Consider the following 17,525-nt stretch of genomic DNA (forward strand, 5'->3'; position numbering starts at 1 on the left):
TCCTGGCTGCATGATACATCGGGATGTACAAAAATTGAATGACGACTTGAAAGGTGTGTAAGCATTTAGATGTGTGTTCCTGGAAGGACTAACCATCTGAATTCTTTCCAAAGCCAGACTTTTATTCTCTAATTTCGTTTTGTTGCCCTCTTGCCAGTAGGTTATAGATCTAGCACTAGAGAAAGTAAATCTACGACGCTAACTGTGCCAGAACAGCAAAGAACAACACATCATCGTTCACGATCTGTATCTCCTCACCGTGGCGACGATCAGGGCAGGACCCGTTCACGTTTACCAAATGTGCCATTACAGAGGTAGGCATCACAAGTCAGTGAAACACTTGGTGGTTTCAAGTTTGTATAATCTCTCATTATTTACTTTTTTCTTGTTCAGCAATTTTTTACAATTTTAAAACTTTTTTTCTATCTGAATTTAATAGTGTAGTATTTGAACTTGATGTATACATTTATTAATCATTCAAGAGCACTCATGGGATGAATCATAACTTTGTAAGACTTGCCTCTTTTACTGATATTTTCTCTGTGATTCATTATCTGTGTACCATAACTAATATGTAGGTTTGGAAATGTTTTTTCAGTCAGTCAGTGGCTGAATCTTGTGTGAAGCCACTTAAGCATATTTGTAGGATAATAAATAGTGGCATGTACTAATTGTATAATAGCTATGAATTGAACTAACAGTTCAATCTGAAGTAGCAGCAAGCTGAAATTATCAATTGTATTTATAATGTGACATTTTTAATGGAAGAAGTAAAAAATACTTTGCAGAATCAGATAGTGATTTATAAACCTCTATCTTCTGCATTTACTGCTTTTAATAGACAACGGGTTCATAGGAGAATCCTTTTTGAGCTTTTTTTTGAATAGTGGTATACAGACTGTTTAAGCACAAAAAGCGACCCACTCGATTTTGCTTGTTTTATTGTGCAGGGCAATAAACCTCTCTTGCAACCTCTCATGGAACCCTAAAAATCATCCAGTTTTTACCAGTTTTTCTTTCCTCTAATTTCTAGGAAACTGATCTTGAATTACAGCAAGAGCTTGAAGTGTTGCACTAACAATATTATTGCCCACTAGCTGTGGTAGTTTACTGAGAATCTACCCTTCTTAGCTGAATTTTGTGTATAAAATTCTGTGTTACGGTAGTGTCCTTATCCATCATTTCTGGGGTTTTTGTGAGTTCCATCACTGGTCATTTAATACCAGACATCTGTGATGTTTCAAAATGATGATACATTCTGGAAAACCAGCTTCTCCTCCCAGTTGAGAATCCTGATGATCTTACTTCTTCCTTTCCATCCTCCATGCCATATATACTGTTTTTGCACATTGAAATTTTGTGTGCTTCTTAAGTCCCTGCATGCATCCCCCTCTGTTACATTAGTTCTTACAGATGAAGCTATTTCACTACCCACCAAATCACTTGCTGTTGCATTTCTCAGTAATACATCCTTAACAGATAGAAGAGTATGGCTGTATGTAAAACAGACTGTGGCACTGATTTTTTTAATGGTAGAGAGAATGACAGCTCCTCGTTCTGCTTTTGCAAACAATTATATATCCTCTTGTTGTATCTTTCTATCTACAAGCACAATGCACAAATGAAATATTTCATAGTCAATTCCGCCTATCCTTTTTATACTTTGAAAAACTAATGCCTCTTGTTCCAATGGCAGTTATAAAACTAAAGGAAGAATATTCCTTCAAGTAGTAGTTTCTTTTCTTGTTCTATTCCATGTGAAGAGAGCTTTAAATTACTGTCACGGAGGTCAGAGCTTACCTGCATTTGTACAAACTCATACCCCTTTTGTACACTTAGTTTGAGATAGATTGATAAAATCTGCTGCAAGTTCCCATATCCTATCCCAGAATTTCTTAAAGAATATTTGGTGATACCTGCAAAAAGCTGATGGCCCAAAATCAGCCCTTTAGAAATCCGGCTATGCATCTAGAAATGCGTAAAACTTAATTTCGTGTGAGGCATTATCAGTTCTTGTGTTATCTCAGTTATTCTTTAAGTACAGGCTTTGAAAATGCCATTACTGAAACAATCAGTGTACACAGAAACAAATGTGTACTTCTAAATATGGTAGAAATAGCTGCTTTCTATTACTTACAGGTTGGGGGTTTTTTAATCTTAGGATCCAATATTTTTTTAGAAGTCGTATGTTAACAATGTAATGATTAAAAACTCCTTTCAACCAACTTGTACTGTAATCCTTTAAGCTGTGTTATTTATGAGAAAACAAGATTATCAAACGTATTTCTGCCTTTCAGGAGTTTAGATGAAATTCATCAAATGAGAAGATCACGTTCTCCAACTAGACACCATGATGCCTCCAGAACTCCAGTTGATTACAGATCCAGAGACATGGATAGTCAGTATTTGTCTGATCAAGAAAGGTACATTGTCAGCCTGAACTTGGAAAAAAGTTTAGAAATGTCTTTGTCAATTTGCCTAATGTTCAAGTGTTCAGTAGAAACATGACTGATAGTAATGGAGAAGAGAGAGAAATCATCCTGACTGATGAATCTAGTGTCATGGTTAAATTATCTATACCTCTTTTTTGGTAAAACTGTGCACTGGTTTGCCAGTTATAGCAGGTATCTAGACTAACAGTTCTTGGGTGCTTGTCCTGGAGTATTCTGCTGTTTATCGTGTGAATGAAGCCCAGAGATTTTTGCCAGAAAACCATAAATCTACATGTATGCCCAAGCTATTCTTGTAACTCAGACTTTATCTGTTTCGGTAGCCAGCAAAATACCAGGCATGCATTCCTACTAGTTGGGAGTCGCGTATGCTATGATTTGCATTCCTGTGCTTATAGATTTTTTGGACATTTATATATGCAGTCTCACAGTATCTTATGTAACATTCTGGTGAACTTGGTACAGTGCTCAAGCATAGCAAGGATAGTTGTGGTGCTTGTAATTAGCAAAAATCTCCAATCTTAGATGTGTGACACATACATACCTCTCCCTGGAATACATGCAGTGGTTACACTCCCCAGAGAACGCTTGATCTCTCCCAGTAGGCATTGTTTTCAGGTATCTAGGAATATATTCTAATAAAATGGAAGAAAATGAGAATTTATCTTCAATTTATAGCTGAAAAAGGTTGAAAAAGGTATTTCAGTTCAATATTTGGAAAACATTGATGACAGTTACACAGATTATTGATGTTTGTGAGTTGTTTGTTTACTTAAAAAAAAAATCATATAGCTAAACTATAGTGGCAAACTTTTACCGTTCATATAAGATCAATTATCTTAGGTAATGTCTTTGGATATTTTTTTTGGTTTTGCAGTAAGTTACTATTTTATGAGGAAGGATGAGAGAACCTTTCCAAGTGATCCAGTAAATTCAATACAGAACATAGATTTCATAGTGATGTGAAAACATGTAAAGAACAAAGCATAAAAATCTCTGGAACTCTTTGTCTAGTTTTGAAGCAACATAGAAATAGAATAACAGATGGCTTTTGCAGTTAAACTAGTACAATTTTGTATATGATCTTGCCTGTTTTGCTTTTTTTAATGTGATAACATACAGATGGGAATGAATGAGTTATTTGGAACATTTTAAAAATCAACTTTATAGGCAAGAAGTATGCACAGAATTGTCTAAGGTCTATTGTTGTAATTTCCACTTGTTGCAAATGTTTCATGTTATTATTTATTATAAGTAGTGAGATATTCAAAAGATTCCTGAAGACATTTGTTGAACAGATTTCTTATTCAGCACATCTGAAAAGGAAGAGACATTAAAAAGTAGCTTTTGTCAGTAGAAATAAATATAGACAGTTAACTGCCTAGAAAATGTTCTTCCAGTAAAGCCTCAAACCATGACATAAATGATAATACAAGCGTGGATTATGCTTGGAGACCAGGGCTTGCATTGAGGCTTTCTTGGAGATGAGCCATCAGACCAGAGCCACAGCAGCAATGGGCTGCTGGATTTGTTCAGAGGAGTAAGACAAGATCTTCACTCCTTTTCCATGTTCAGAAGAAGCTTTTCAGAAGTTTAAAGATCGGACATGAAGGATGCACGTGGCTTATTTGCACAATTTAAAGATGTGGGTCCATGTACTTACTCTCCTTGAGTAATAATCTTGTCTGAAGTGGTCTCTTTTTTCCTGTTTTCCTTTTCATCTTTCCCCCAGATTTCTTCAATTGTGGAGACTATTTAACAACTCTTGCAGGTTTCACTGTCTTTCAGTACATAAGAGCAGCATCATAGGGAACATCAAAACCAGCTTTGTTGAGGAAGATTCTCTGTCACATCCAAGGATTTCAAAAAAATCTTATGTATTAGTATTAATAGTAGTATAAGTATTATGTTTTGTTCATTTACTGAACCTTTCATCTAAACAAGTACATTCATGTAGATACCTAACCTAAACTTAGCTTGAAAAGTGAGTAATTACCTGATAGTTACATGTCAGAAATTACAGTTGCTGATTACTTTTGATCATTTGCTCAATGATCTGTTATTGGTTCCAAAGGAATATTGAGTATTCTGAATAGATTTTTGTAAAAATAGTTATTATAGCCTCTTACTAAAGTATCTGGTGTGATAAATTTCCAGTGGAACAGATTTGTCCACTTTATCTTTTTTATGTATATTTATATACATATATACACACCTGTATGTGTGTGTGTATATATAAATCTGTTAGGAAAAGCTTTTTATTAAGAAATCTAGCTATACTTTGCTCTGAATTTAGGGTCATAATCCAATTTTCAAGGGCATAGCCTTTTAAATTTTTTTTAGTATTTTTTTCCTAAATAAAATCTGTAAATGTGAGTATTAAAATACTCACATTAGAAAACACTTGTTTTAAAACAATAATCTTTATTTCAAACGTCTCCAAACTAGACTTAATTTATTATAGAACTATGAATATCTTCTTATATTATCGGTAATCTACTGTGATGGATCTTTTGCTTTGTTTTCTTAACTTGAAGATTTCATGGTGGATTTTCTATTTTATATCCCTTTTCTGGATTAATTTTATATTATTGTTTGCCATGGGCCAATTACAATACACACTGTTTGGCTTAGCAAAGGTAGAGTAAATATTAACGAGGTATCCTATGATTTAATGTGGACTGTGCATCTACTTCGCAATTCTTAAAATGGTAACTTTTTTCCTAAAATGCATGTTTATTTGTAATTTGGAAGCCTGCATATAAATTCTGTCAGTCTTCTGAGCTTATGAATGGAAATTTTGCTTTAAAAAATCCAAAAATTTAATACATTTTGTTGCATCAACATCAGGCTAGTGGTTCCAGATGCAAAGTTAAATCTCACACGTGACTCACAAGCCATTATTTCAAGCTGCCCAGTTTAGAATTTTAGATAAATATTACCTATACTGCATAAATTAAATGGGTCCTTTTATAATGTCATGAAGCACAAAACACGTTGAACAACTGCTGCTTTATCTATTTTGTAATCTTTTCTCTCTTTGTCACCATAGTACTTCATATGATTCCCTGCTTCTTTTAAAAGAACATGTTTCCATGAAGTTTAGCTTTAATTTCATATTTACAATAATTAGGAGGTTTGGAGCTTGGTCTTTCTGATTGTATTGAAGTGCATAAAACTTCAAGATTAATTCAAAGGATATTTCATATCATAGTCACATTTACCATAAGCATAAATATGTATTAATTTTACCATCTTGCTGGCTGTAGCATGTGTTTGGTTACAGTAAATGAAAAATAGAATAGATGGCTGATTTTCTCAATTGGAAACAATAAGAAACAAAAAGTCTGATGGCTGATTAGCAATATTTTGTTTCTTTAGGATTGCATTACAAAATACTGTCAAGATCTATGAGTAAGAATTTATATTTGGCCAAACATAATATTTCCAAAGAATGTATATTTTTGTTTTTCCCAAAAGGGTGACTGGTTACTCTTCCCATAAACTGATCTGCAGTAATGAGTAGCAAACCCTCCCTGCTTTTTCATGTATATGTGGCTTAGGAAGAAAAAAAACCTACCAACAAACAAGCATAATTTTTTTTTTGAAAGTATTTCATCAATTAATTAATGAGAAAGGAGGATATTAGAGAAATGTAGCTGGTTTATGGATTCCTTTTGTCATGAAGAGCTCTGAAACAATACTTCTAAATTTTAAAAGGAGAAATCCCACAAAATTAGGTGCCACACTAAAAGGAATTTCTTGAAAATGTAGTTATCACGGGCATTTTTTGGCTTATATTCTGTGAGAAGTGCAGTCTGGGTTTGAACATTATCAGACTATCTATCTGGGTGGAAGCTTCTTGTTTCTTTTTATGTTTTCATTTGCGTATCATTGGCATAACCCATGTCATCTAATGCTTCATAATTATATCTGTTTCACTCACCACCCATCCTGTCCGTGCAGTGAGCTTCTTATGCTGCCCAGAGCAAAACGAGGAAGAAGTGCAGAGTGCCTACATACCATCAGGTAAATACAGGAATTTGGTAATCATGAACACGTCTGGTTAGTTGTCTATACTTTGTGTGCCCGACTTTTTTCCATAGCGGTATTTAGTCCCAGTAAGTAAAGAACTTCACATTCTGAAGTTGAACAGTCAGTTGTTCTCCTTTGTTCATTTTAATTCAGATTGAGATGTGTATATATGTTTGTGAACTTCAGTAGTAAGGATTAAAGCAGTTGAAGAAATTCTGTGTATTTTGTGGTAGATTTTCTGTCTAGTCACAGAAGTCCTGATCTCCCAATGCATGACGGTGTTGTTATAATTTCAAACATTCCTTTTTAGTTGTTTTTATGTTTTCTTTTATTTGCATTTTTATGTTTATGTCACAGCCACACAAAAGCCAACAGTCTTTAGTTGTTGTGAAACCTAATCTGATGCTGATTTTGGTCACTTTTAGAGGAAAGACCAGTGATTAACGAGGGCTCTCTGGGAACCCCAGATTTGAGGGGTCTCATATTACTTGTTTTTGTGTCTACAAATTGTGCTATAAATTAGGTCCAGGCATAAACTTTGTAGTTTGGGCTCGTCTTTAATCTCATTAATCTCTCGTTCCAAAGCTTGGAGCTCCCTGTCTCAAGTCTTCCCAATTTTGTGAAACTAAATGGGACTGAAATATCTTTATCTAACAAATTTAATTCTGCCCCCCCCCCTTTTCTTTTTCACTGTGTCTGTTAACCTTGTTAAAAATACATGTAAGATTATGTAGAAAAACTTCCATTTAGAATCAGTAAAAATGTAGGTTGAAGTAGTTAACCATTCAATTACTTCAACCAAGTACTTAACCATTTTTCTGTTTGGGATCTGAGTGTTTCTAAGAGTTTTACTTCAGTGCTATATGTTTAAAACCATCAAACTTTTAAAACCATGTTGTCTAATGTACTTATTCATTTACTTGGTGTAGGATTTTCCCCCACAGAGTAGTGGGGTTTTTAATATGCCTTGAGTTGCTTTAATTCTCTTCATCAAATTTGAAACAGCGTGGAAGATGCTGTGAAAGGGTTCTGTTACATGGCACAGTAGTATAAAGGTAAAATAATAAATATGAAAACTTTCCAAAAAATCTGTGCATCAGTGAAGCTGTTAAATTAAAATGTAAGTTTTTATTATCAGTAGAAGGACTTTCATTCTCATACTTTAGCTAAAAAAGCTTTTACCACAACATTTTAGGTTTTAACGGTTAATTGTTTATTTCATTCTCTGTTATTTTATGTCCATTTATTGTCATATAACAATTTTTCCTGCCTCCTTCCTATGGCCTTGCTCTTTCTGCTGCATCTTCTATAGTGTCACCCCCCCTACTTGCCTCCAGCTCCATGATTTTTCCTTTCCCTCTTAAAGATTATAATTTTCATTACAATTCTTCAATGACAGTGCTTAAATTCTCACTTAATTCACAAAGTAAATATTGTATTATGAACTTTTGATGCACTTCACCCAGTCACTATAGATTTTCAGTAATTTTACAAATCTGCTAACCAATCTGGCCAGTTAACCAGCTAAAAATTGTGCATGGGCAGCAATAGCATTAGGTAAGAGCTATACTGAATTCAGAGAGTACAGCCCTTTCTTGCCTTTTTCTTATTCTAATTATTGCTGTTGTTTTTTTATGATCAAGTAAAGTAACAAATTTACCTCTTTAAGGTAATAGTAATGGTACACTATAAAACAGAATCCTACTTTTAACAATGTATTGAAGGTGAATATAAGGCAATAGAAGACAATAGATTGATTTTTAAATTTAACTCTGAGGCTTATGCAGCCTAATCCAAGTTTGAGTAATACCCAGAAAATTGCTAGTATCCGTCCTGAGCTGAATAGTCTTAAAAACCCTTTCAACAAAAATTTGATGTGTGTATTGGTTGCCATCTTTTGTCCTTTCTCATTGCCTGGCTTTATTCATGTTAGAAACATTTCAAGGCTTTATCCTTGTTTTCTAGACAGCTTGCTGAATAATGTTTTAATTGATTGTTGAGACAGCTTCAGCTTAAAATAGGAAAGAAATGTTAAGAGTTTCATGTTAAATGTAAGAAATATTAATATGAGATATTCCAAGTTACTAAGTTAAGATACATGGTTAGTTTAATACAGCAGTTTAGAATAACTAGTCCTAGCTGTCCATCCTGTCCATCTGTATGTAATTATTGACAAATAGCTGAAACAGTGGAAGGACATGTGTACCTGTGCCGCAGACCATGAGTTTTCACATTCCATGTCTTAGGTCACATCCACTTTGGTAATAACTACTAGTATGCCAGGATTGACCTGATGGACAACCATACCTTTATTCCAACTTTACAATGTCGCGGTTGGCTCTGGTAGAGATGTCAGCAGTGATGACCGCTAAACCTGTACACAAAGGGTCAAAGCTCCTCTGTTAAATCCTTCAGGGTTTTACAAACACCAGGACTTCCAGGCAGAGAGTTGTTTCATCTGTTGTCTGTGGCACAGCCGGGTTGATCTGCTGTGCCTAGGTCCAAGCCTTAACAGGAATCAGTATGTCCTGTCAGGACAGACTGTTCTTGAAGCTGCAAAATCCCTAAGGCTGCTGGTCCTAGTAGCACTGGAGCTGTGTCCTGGTGTATATGGAAGATTGTTAGAACTTGGTTATTAACCCTTAACCATTCAATAGCCGTGATTTGGCCACTGTCTGCCTTTAAATTTCTGCCTTGTTCATTGGGTAGAGCTGGATGATAAAGCAAACATTTCCTGTTCTAAAATCTTATGTACTGTAAGTGATGTTAGACAGTTGTCATGTAACATCTCAGGGTACTGCTGTGCTGGCTGATGCAGTAGATCTAGGTTTTTTTAATTAGCTTATTCTTAATAGCATTTAATTACTGTTAGATTTTGAAGCTGATACACTGCTTCCAAAAGACTTCCACATTCAAAAATGCCAGATGCTAATACATCTATAATTCGGTTGTGATACTATGTATCACTGTTTTAGCAAGCTTTTCATGCTTAGCTACTGAAGAGGTTAAAGTCTAGCAAGTCTAAGTAAGGCATCACTAAGAGAAATAAAGAGCAAGTTTAATATCAACCTAATCCTTTACAACAGCTTGTATATTTTATTTAAAAATATCTTTAAATGGAATTTAGATTACTTTTATTACAGGGAAAAAAATTGAGCTGTACTAGTATTATCATGAGTATTAACAACAGTGTAAATAAAAAAATTTATCCCCCAGATAGCTGTCACAGTTGTTGAGAAAAACATATATTGAGAAATCTACTCATGCAGCTATTGAATGTAGCAGAATATTATGCATTTATTTTACATTCTGGTCGGTCTTGGCTTACCTTTACCTGTCTTTTTATTGCTGGCATGTTTTTGTGTTGTTCTCTTTTCTTTTCTGTTCCATCACATTCAAGAAGTTCTGTTAGGCACTATAAAACATTACCACCTAAGATGCCTTTACTAGAAAATGGTACTCATTGGAACCTATACAGGTAAGAAGTGTTGAGAGTCCCCTTTAAGTAGTTAGTTCCTTTTTAGAAAAATAAGTAGTCTTGCCTTGTTTTATGGGGGAAAAAAAAAAGTTTCATGCAGTTTTTATAACTGAGAGATAAGGGATATAATCCTAAAATTACTTCATATAATGTTTAAATTAACCCCTACATAACAAAAAACCCCAAACCAAACCACTTTGTATTATCTAGAGTTGTCTTCACTGTTAAAATTATATGTTGCATGTTTTTGTTACATTCTTTTGTTTAAGTATAATATTTTGGTTACATGTCAAATTTATTTTCATTTTGTTTAAATTATTTTAATTTACAAAGCTCAACTCTTCCTGCATGTGCTAAGACCAAATCCATGCTTAGACAGGATATTTCACTCCTTCGTGATTGCCTTAATTCACGAATACCGAAATTTGGAGATGATCTACTGGTTAGGTAAGAAACTGAGGATTAATCCCCCCTCCTGTTTGGCAGCTAATATGGAATTGCAAAATAAATGAGCTTCATTGTGAAGTGATTTCACGTATTATATAGTGTATCACATCCTTTTATGTTGGCTTAAGATTTACTGCTGTTAATAAGGATTTAAATCTATTGTTTGATATTTCTCATTCCACTTTGTTACAAGTGGATGTTGTTTTGTCTCATTCAGTTTTAAACATTTCAAGGATCTTAGCAAAAAAAATCTAGCAGTCTTTTGTTTGCTTTTATTTTCTAAACAAATCTTGGCACTGTCATCCAGTCAGCTCTTTTACGTTTTCCTTAATTAAATCATTGTGATTCTACATTTTCTGTAAAGAGAGCATTATTTTATGAGTTAATATCTAACATTGTATTCCTTTCTTTGTTTTCTTTTTCTTTCTCTTCTACCATTGGATGCAATGCACTGGCACTAGTGAACTACAGCCCTCCCTTGACAGGGCTAGGAGTGCTAGTACCAACTGCTTGAGACCAGATACTAGTTTGCATTCACCAGAACGAGAAAGGTATAAAATAAAAACTTCTGAATTTCTTGTCATCTGTGCTGGTGATCTTTATCAGTTTTGTTTTTCTTCATATGAGTACTCTACATTCTTGTACATTCATGTCTGCTTTGGTATCTGTAGACATTTTTGCTCCTATATTCATGTATGTCATGTAAATTGCGTGTTGGCGTTTATAACTGCTTCTGGCTTCTTTGCTTGTTTTAGTTCAAGCTGATGTCATTGTTTACAAAAGTCCTCAGTATGCTGATAATAGCATTGCAGTGTTAATCTTCATCATCATTTGCTAAAAAGTATTACGTCTGTTTCTTGCCTGTTCTGTGGACTGCTAATAAGGCGGTGACATAATTTATAAATTATGACAAAACTCTCATATTTCAAACTAGAACTGTAGTTTGTGTAGTGATGTATTTTCTACAAAACAGCCAAACTTCATTGCTTTCTTAATCTAATCTGCTGCATCTGCTTTTGCAATTACAAGGCAAATCACTGCATTAAGGTTTTTTTCACTCTGTGACGTTATATTAAGGCTCACATAAGTCTTCTTAAGACATGTTTGCAATTTAAATGAAATATCGTTGTGTCACATACATTGTGCAGGCATTTTATGGATGCTTTCTGAATTTTTAATATTACAGTCGCTTGGTTCAAAATCTCAGGTGAACCAAATACTACTGGTGTGTTTGACAAATGGGATAAATTCCCTTGTGGAACATTCATCACCACCTGTGTTTTTGCCTCAGAACTATATAATTTGAGAGTGAAATCTTAGCTTCACTAAAGGCAATAATAGGCTCCCATTGAGTGGGAATAAGGTGGAATTACAATTTCATCTGTGCAATACATATTTAACTAGTGTGGCAGTTAATAATGCAAAGTTGCTTTGTCAGTCAAACCGCATTGTGGTGGTTATAACAGTTGCATCATTTTCATTATTGTGGCAGAGGACCTGTGAAGAAAGGCAATAAGAACATATTTTTCTCTTTGAGATAAGGTTTCTCATAAGTTTTTTGGTGAAATTTCTCTTTCCCTCCTCCTCATTTCCCATTGCTCCTTGATTGGAACTTTGCTCTTTTCAAGTTGTGCCCTTGTTGCAGAGAAGTGACTAATGTTCTGCTGAAGTATCTATCTCAGATGGATCTGCACTAGTTCATCCCTTCTTAAGACTGATCTCAAGATGTTGTAGATAATATATACATAGTTATTAAAAAAATGAAAAAAACCCCACCCTATGTCAGAAATAAGGCCACTCAGAATGAAATACTGGATATAATTCTAGATTTTTTAAAAAAATATATTGTAGCATCATATTTATAACTGTGTAATTAATTAGTATTAATTAATAAGTCTGGCAATTGTAAACTATCTAGTTAAAATATTATATTCAAAACTACACTTGTCACTGATGTTAACTAGTTCTATGATGTCTTTATAATTCATGTCCAGCAATTTCTGCCCAATAGGCACTGCACAGAACCTGCAGCATTTTTCATGAGCTCTTCATAAAGAAGAGTGTTTAGTCTGTGTTAATGGCCTCTACTGCTACTTAACACGTGGTTTTGCCAAATCATCTGTGGGTCTGATGCAGTAAAATTGTCCATCGCTATGAAACTTTTACTTCTTTGCTTTTAGAAGTCCTAAATAGGTGCTTTTGACTTGGGATCCTTCATGGGTGTGTAGTAAAGCTCTTTTTTAGGAAATTCACATTAAAATTTTCCATGATGGTTTTGTTGAAAATAATAAGATCTGTGTGGCTCTGACAGAGGATTTAGGACATACTAGTTTCTTTTCTTCTGACACAGATGATGGTTTTCCACTACAGCCCAGTTTTTGAAGGAAGATGTTATATTTTATGTATAAACCCCGCCAAATAAATCATTTTGGTTTGGAGGAAGCTAATTTTAGAAGATTCAGTTCCCCACTGTTGAATGTAACTTTAATGTGAACTTAGTGATCAGTTGCGTGCAATGATAGAGGAGAGTTTGAAGAACACAGAATTCAGAATGTGGAAAACATTTTGTTTCCTTGCTGGAGAAGATGAGACTAAGGGACTTAACACAGAGTAAGATAGGTTCATCTTAAACCGTAGGAAAGCTTTTTTGAAAGCAAGTATAATGCAACATTGTAATAGACAATATGGAAAATGTCTTGACTTCATTACTGGAGACTGCCTAAGAAGAGATTAGACAAACATCTGTCAGGTGTAGAGTTGGGCCTGCTTGTAGCAAAGAGAAACACTATATGGTTTTCTGAAGTCCAATCTATACAGGACCACTTTATTATCATTATATTTGAGGGACCTGTGTTGAAGGCATTGTTAGTGGCTTTCATGGTGTTTCCTCTCCTCCCCTCCCACAAATGGAACTGTAGATTTTATTTAGAAGTTTAGACTTTTAGTCCTCAAATAAAAAAGATAGACTTGTAAATGTGGCATCCTATATTTTCTTCAACAAAATTAAGAGTATACTCACCTATGGAAAATTATTTCTACTTATTCCCCCCAACCTTTTGCTCAGAGGGTATGAATTAGATTGTATTTGAGATCAAGTTAAAATGGTCCATTTGAGCTTTTTTAAACAAAATGGTATTGGCTGTATGTAACTGATGGACAGTAGAGCCCTATTTCCCTGTGTCAATGATTTGTTGGAAATGGTTTTAATCCTTAAACTCTATACAACATCATTTATATCATTTGGAATGGTCAGAGTAGTCACTGATTTTTAAGATGCTGCTTTGCCAGTAGAAGTCATTTTGTTGACCCGCATATACCAGCAGAAAAATACTGTCAGCAGTATATGTGAATTTGGGATATATAAATCTTGTTAATTGCATTAAAACATAAACAAAACAACAACAACAAAGACATTCCTTTTCTCCTGCTATAAGCTTTGTCCTTTGAGCAAGGAAAGTCCGTATAACTTGACTGGCAAACTACCTTGCCCTGACACAGGCCTGCCAAAGTTTTTTGGTAAATGGAATGGTTTGGTACAGAACTTAACCCTTCATGTATTTCTGTTTGGCACAGTATACATTAGGGTATTCAAAAATATCCAGCCCCTACTAATACATCTATACAGTTGCACCATACCTGCCTTTTTTTTTCTCTCTCTCTTTCCCCCCCCTAATTATTCCAAGCTGTTGATTTTTATTTTTTTTTCAAAATGATTGTGTTGTTGAAGTTCCTGTGATGATCTATGAGTCATATGTTAGTTTATAATATAGTCATAAATATCCTCTAATGCCATTGAAAATGTTTTTACTGCTGCCACTTCCTTTATTATGATGATTTTATTGTCCTTTTCATTGTGTCTCAAATTTCTGCTTTTTTTCCTTGTAAATTGGGTACCAGTCCTTTAGAATGGAGAATTTGGGGAGTTTGCAAATCCCAGCCTCCAGTCAGGAAAGCACGTAGGCATGAGATTTAAATGCAGTATCTGACCTGATTCACCAGTGGGTTCTCATCATAATAGCATCTTCCCCAGATTAATTTAAGATTGCAACCAGTGATAGCTACTTAATAATACATAGTGTTATTTTACCTATACATTGGTTTTATTTACCTTCTAAGTTTCTTATGTTGCAAGCAATTGTTGCGTATGTTAGCAGTTAGCACAAGAGCAATTGTACAGATTGGTACTGCTTGTACACTTTGGTCCTGAGAGGTTAGTTAGCGGAGATCTGAGCAAATAAAACCGAGGAGCACACCCCATGAATTAGTTCCATGTACAACAGGGTCAGCATATCTGCAAACTGCAGCCCAGCAGCTGTGTTAGATTTGTTCTGATGCGCTTCGCTGCAATACGAATCAAAACATTTCAAAGATCTTCACGGTATTTGCTATCAGCTGGTCACTACCACCTAAACAAGGTACAAAGCTGAACAGTTACCTGTTATCTACTGGTAAATAGATAACAGAGAAGTTGGAGCTGTCACCTGATCCAATTAAGACCTGTCCTGATTTCATTTTGAATTTTCTAAGGTTTTTTTAATAAGTCTGAAGTATTAGGTGTTTATATTGCATGCCTTTAACAGCTATGTTGAATATCACCATCTACATTTAAAATAATTTATGGTAAAATAACTGTTTGCATTAGCTATGCAACGTATTGTGTTTCCAGTTCTTTTCTACCATGTAAAGGAATAAGTTATTGCATGTTTGTCTGCGTTGTACTGTGGCTCATAGTCATTCAACATTCAGTGTAAGAGAGCATGCTCTCAAAGTTCATACTGCATGACCTAGTTAATTCTATCAAATGCTGTTTAATATTTGTAGTGGATATCAGCATATTAAGGGCTTTGAGTGCACTGATGCATTAACATTTTCATTAACTCTTGCTTTGGAGAGAAAAAGAAACTAACTACTAACAACCTATTTCCTCTTGAAACTTCTGAAAGATCTACCTAACTGTTCAAATGATGCTAATCTCCTTGAAACCTTTGTTATTTGCATGTTCCATAAATCAAACCCTTTTCCTTATTACATGGACTGGAAGGATGCCTCAGAAAGTGAAATATTAGATAGTCGTGCAGAGTTTATGTAAACATTTTGCTCTTTGTAAATTAATCAGTGTCTTTTGATTTTGTAAATTGTTATAGATACACTTGTACTATTACAACCACATAACATCCCAACAAAATAAGCAACACCAGTCTATAGTATAGTATATATCATTCTGAATTAAATTAGCTTTTTCAAGAAAAGAATGATATAAGACACCAGTTTTCATTCACAATTCAAGTCCTTTTTGTTAAATTGAATTATACAACATAATCTGTTGACATACACTGCAGGGGTACAGAGAAATGAACAGAAGAGGAGGCTGGCTGCACACACTTCCAATATATATTTTTAAATAAAAAAAAGTAAAAAATTGCCCAGTACTTGTACACAAATGTGTGTAGCTTAGTTGTAGCTAATTAATTTACCTTTACTCTCTCACTGTGTTCCAGAAAAGGGTCACTTTATGCCTTAGAATTTTTCTTATCATTCATAGTCCTGCATTTTTACTGAGAATACATTTTTCAGTGCAAAGAGCTAGGAGAGATGGGCTTAACAAAACACCAGCCAGTAATCAGCAGAAAATGACCATCATATGGTCTTTGAAAAGCTCTTCTAGTTTGGGGTTATGACTTCCTATGCAAATGACAGGCTTTTAGATAGTCTAGCATTTTGGAATGTTTGAAAACTTAATGGTACACTATATAAAACATTTATATCTGTCTACATTCTGCATCTTTGAGCGTACATTCTCTTTGTTTCAGCTGTAATGTTTCTGCAGTAAGCAGCCATAAGAATAGTATACTTGGGGATTAGAAAACTGCTAGAAAAAATAATTAAATGACACACTTTCATTACTTTTTGGGGTATTTTTCCAGTCACAAATCCCATATATTTAATTTTATCACAAACTAAATATCCTGTTTTTTTCCTGTTTTATTGAACGGGCAAACAGGGGTAGATGGTCCCCCTCCCTAGAGAGGAGACGACCTACTAGTCCCAGGATTCATATCCAGCATGCATCTCCGGAGGATGACAGGTACTAGTCAACTCCTCCCAGTTGAAAAGTGGCTTACTGCATCTTGCACTCTCAGAGAACTATAGAGAAATTGGAAAGTATGCATATAGGTAGAGAGAGAGACTTACTTAGAACCTCCAGAAGCCCAAAATAAAACACCAGCTTAGATACCATCTCTGCATATTGTTGAACTGTTATAAAGCACCGAGCAATTAATGTCTTTTCAAGTTTTCTGTTTGCCTGAATGGTCACAAGACATGAAATAAGATGTCTAATACAACAGAACATCATCTGTGTTAATGTTCTTTAGTCTGCTTTTACCTGCTTCTGCAAATGTTCGTGGTGGTTTCACTGTGGTGCTTTATAATATGATAAATACCTGTTGTAGAGCCTGTTCTTGTCTAGGTGTTAATTTTTATTTTTATTTTTTCCTTTTTTTAACAAACTCTTCCTAAGGGGCGGGCGGGAACCCACAAACTGATGTGTTAGAAGTCTTGGTAACACTTGGTAGTTGATGTATGTAAAAATTGGCACTGTTTGTAAATTCTGTCCAAAATCAGGATGGTCTCCATGGAGCAGGTTTTCCTAACAAGGTAGGTTTTGGTTAAAAACACCAGTGCTTTAAATACTTTTTTGTGCTGAATACCACCTGTGATTAATAAAAGCACCTTTGTTTTTTTCTTGTCACAAACCTTCCACTCAAATGAATTTTGGTATTCTGTTGCCTTGGCAGTAGCAATTTTTTTTTTAATTTTTTTTTTTTCCAGATAGATCTGGGGTTTTTTTAAGCAGACATTATAATTACTATTGAGATGCAAATTCAAAATTTTCCCTTCAAATTTTTTGTCATACAGTAAATGACAAGATACAGATGGTTCATATAAATAATCCATACATGTGTAAACTCTTATGAAGTTGCACTTAATACTGTAAGACTGGTATATGGATAAAATTCAGTTACTGTAGTGCTAGTGCTTACCTTCTGCTAAAGTCTATCTGCAGTATTTATACTGTAATTTTCTTGTTTGTTTGATGCTGGATGTATTCCACT

At 34.6% G+C, this 17,525-nt stretch overlaps 1 protein-coding gene across 50 annotated transcripts in view; it reads left to right on the forward strand.

The window, feature by feature from the left end:
- The window catches only part of RIMS1 (regulating synaptic membrane exocytosis 1), a 346,977-nt gene that overhangs the window by 218,103 nt on the left and 111,349 nt on the right, over positions 1-17,525 (forward strand). For 13 of the 50 annotated variants that reach the window (XM_075747454.1, XM_075747452.1, XM_075747455.1 and 10 more), the window contains 5 exons: positions 158-314; positions 2,298-2,423; positions 6,417-6,479; positions 10,872-10,961; positions 16,412-16,495. In XM_075747454.1, the coding sequence (XP_075603569.1) occupies positions 158-314; positions 2,298-2,423; positions 6,417-6,479; positions 10,872-10,961; positions 16,412-16,495 (520 nt within the window). Of the gene's footprint in view, positions 1-157; positions 315-2,297; positions 2,424-6,416; positions 6,480-9,885; positions 9,964-10,296; positions 10,411-10,871; positions 10,962-16,411; positions 16,496-17,525 lie in introns of all 50 variants that reach the window. The other 37 variants (XM_075747456.1, XM_075747458.1, XM_075747470.1 and 34 more) reach the window with 7 other exon arrangements.

The sequence above is a fragment of the Balearica regulorum genome, chromosome 3, assembly GCF_011004875.1.
Source record: "Balearica regulorum gibbericeps isolate bBalReg1 chromosome 3, bBalReg1.pri, whole genome shotgun sequence".
In the NCBI taxonomy this organism is placed as follows: domain Eukaryota; kingdom Metazoa; phylum Chordata; class Aves; order Gruiformes; family Gruidae; genus Balearica; species Balearica regulorum.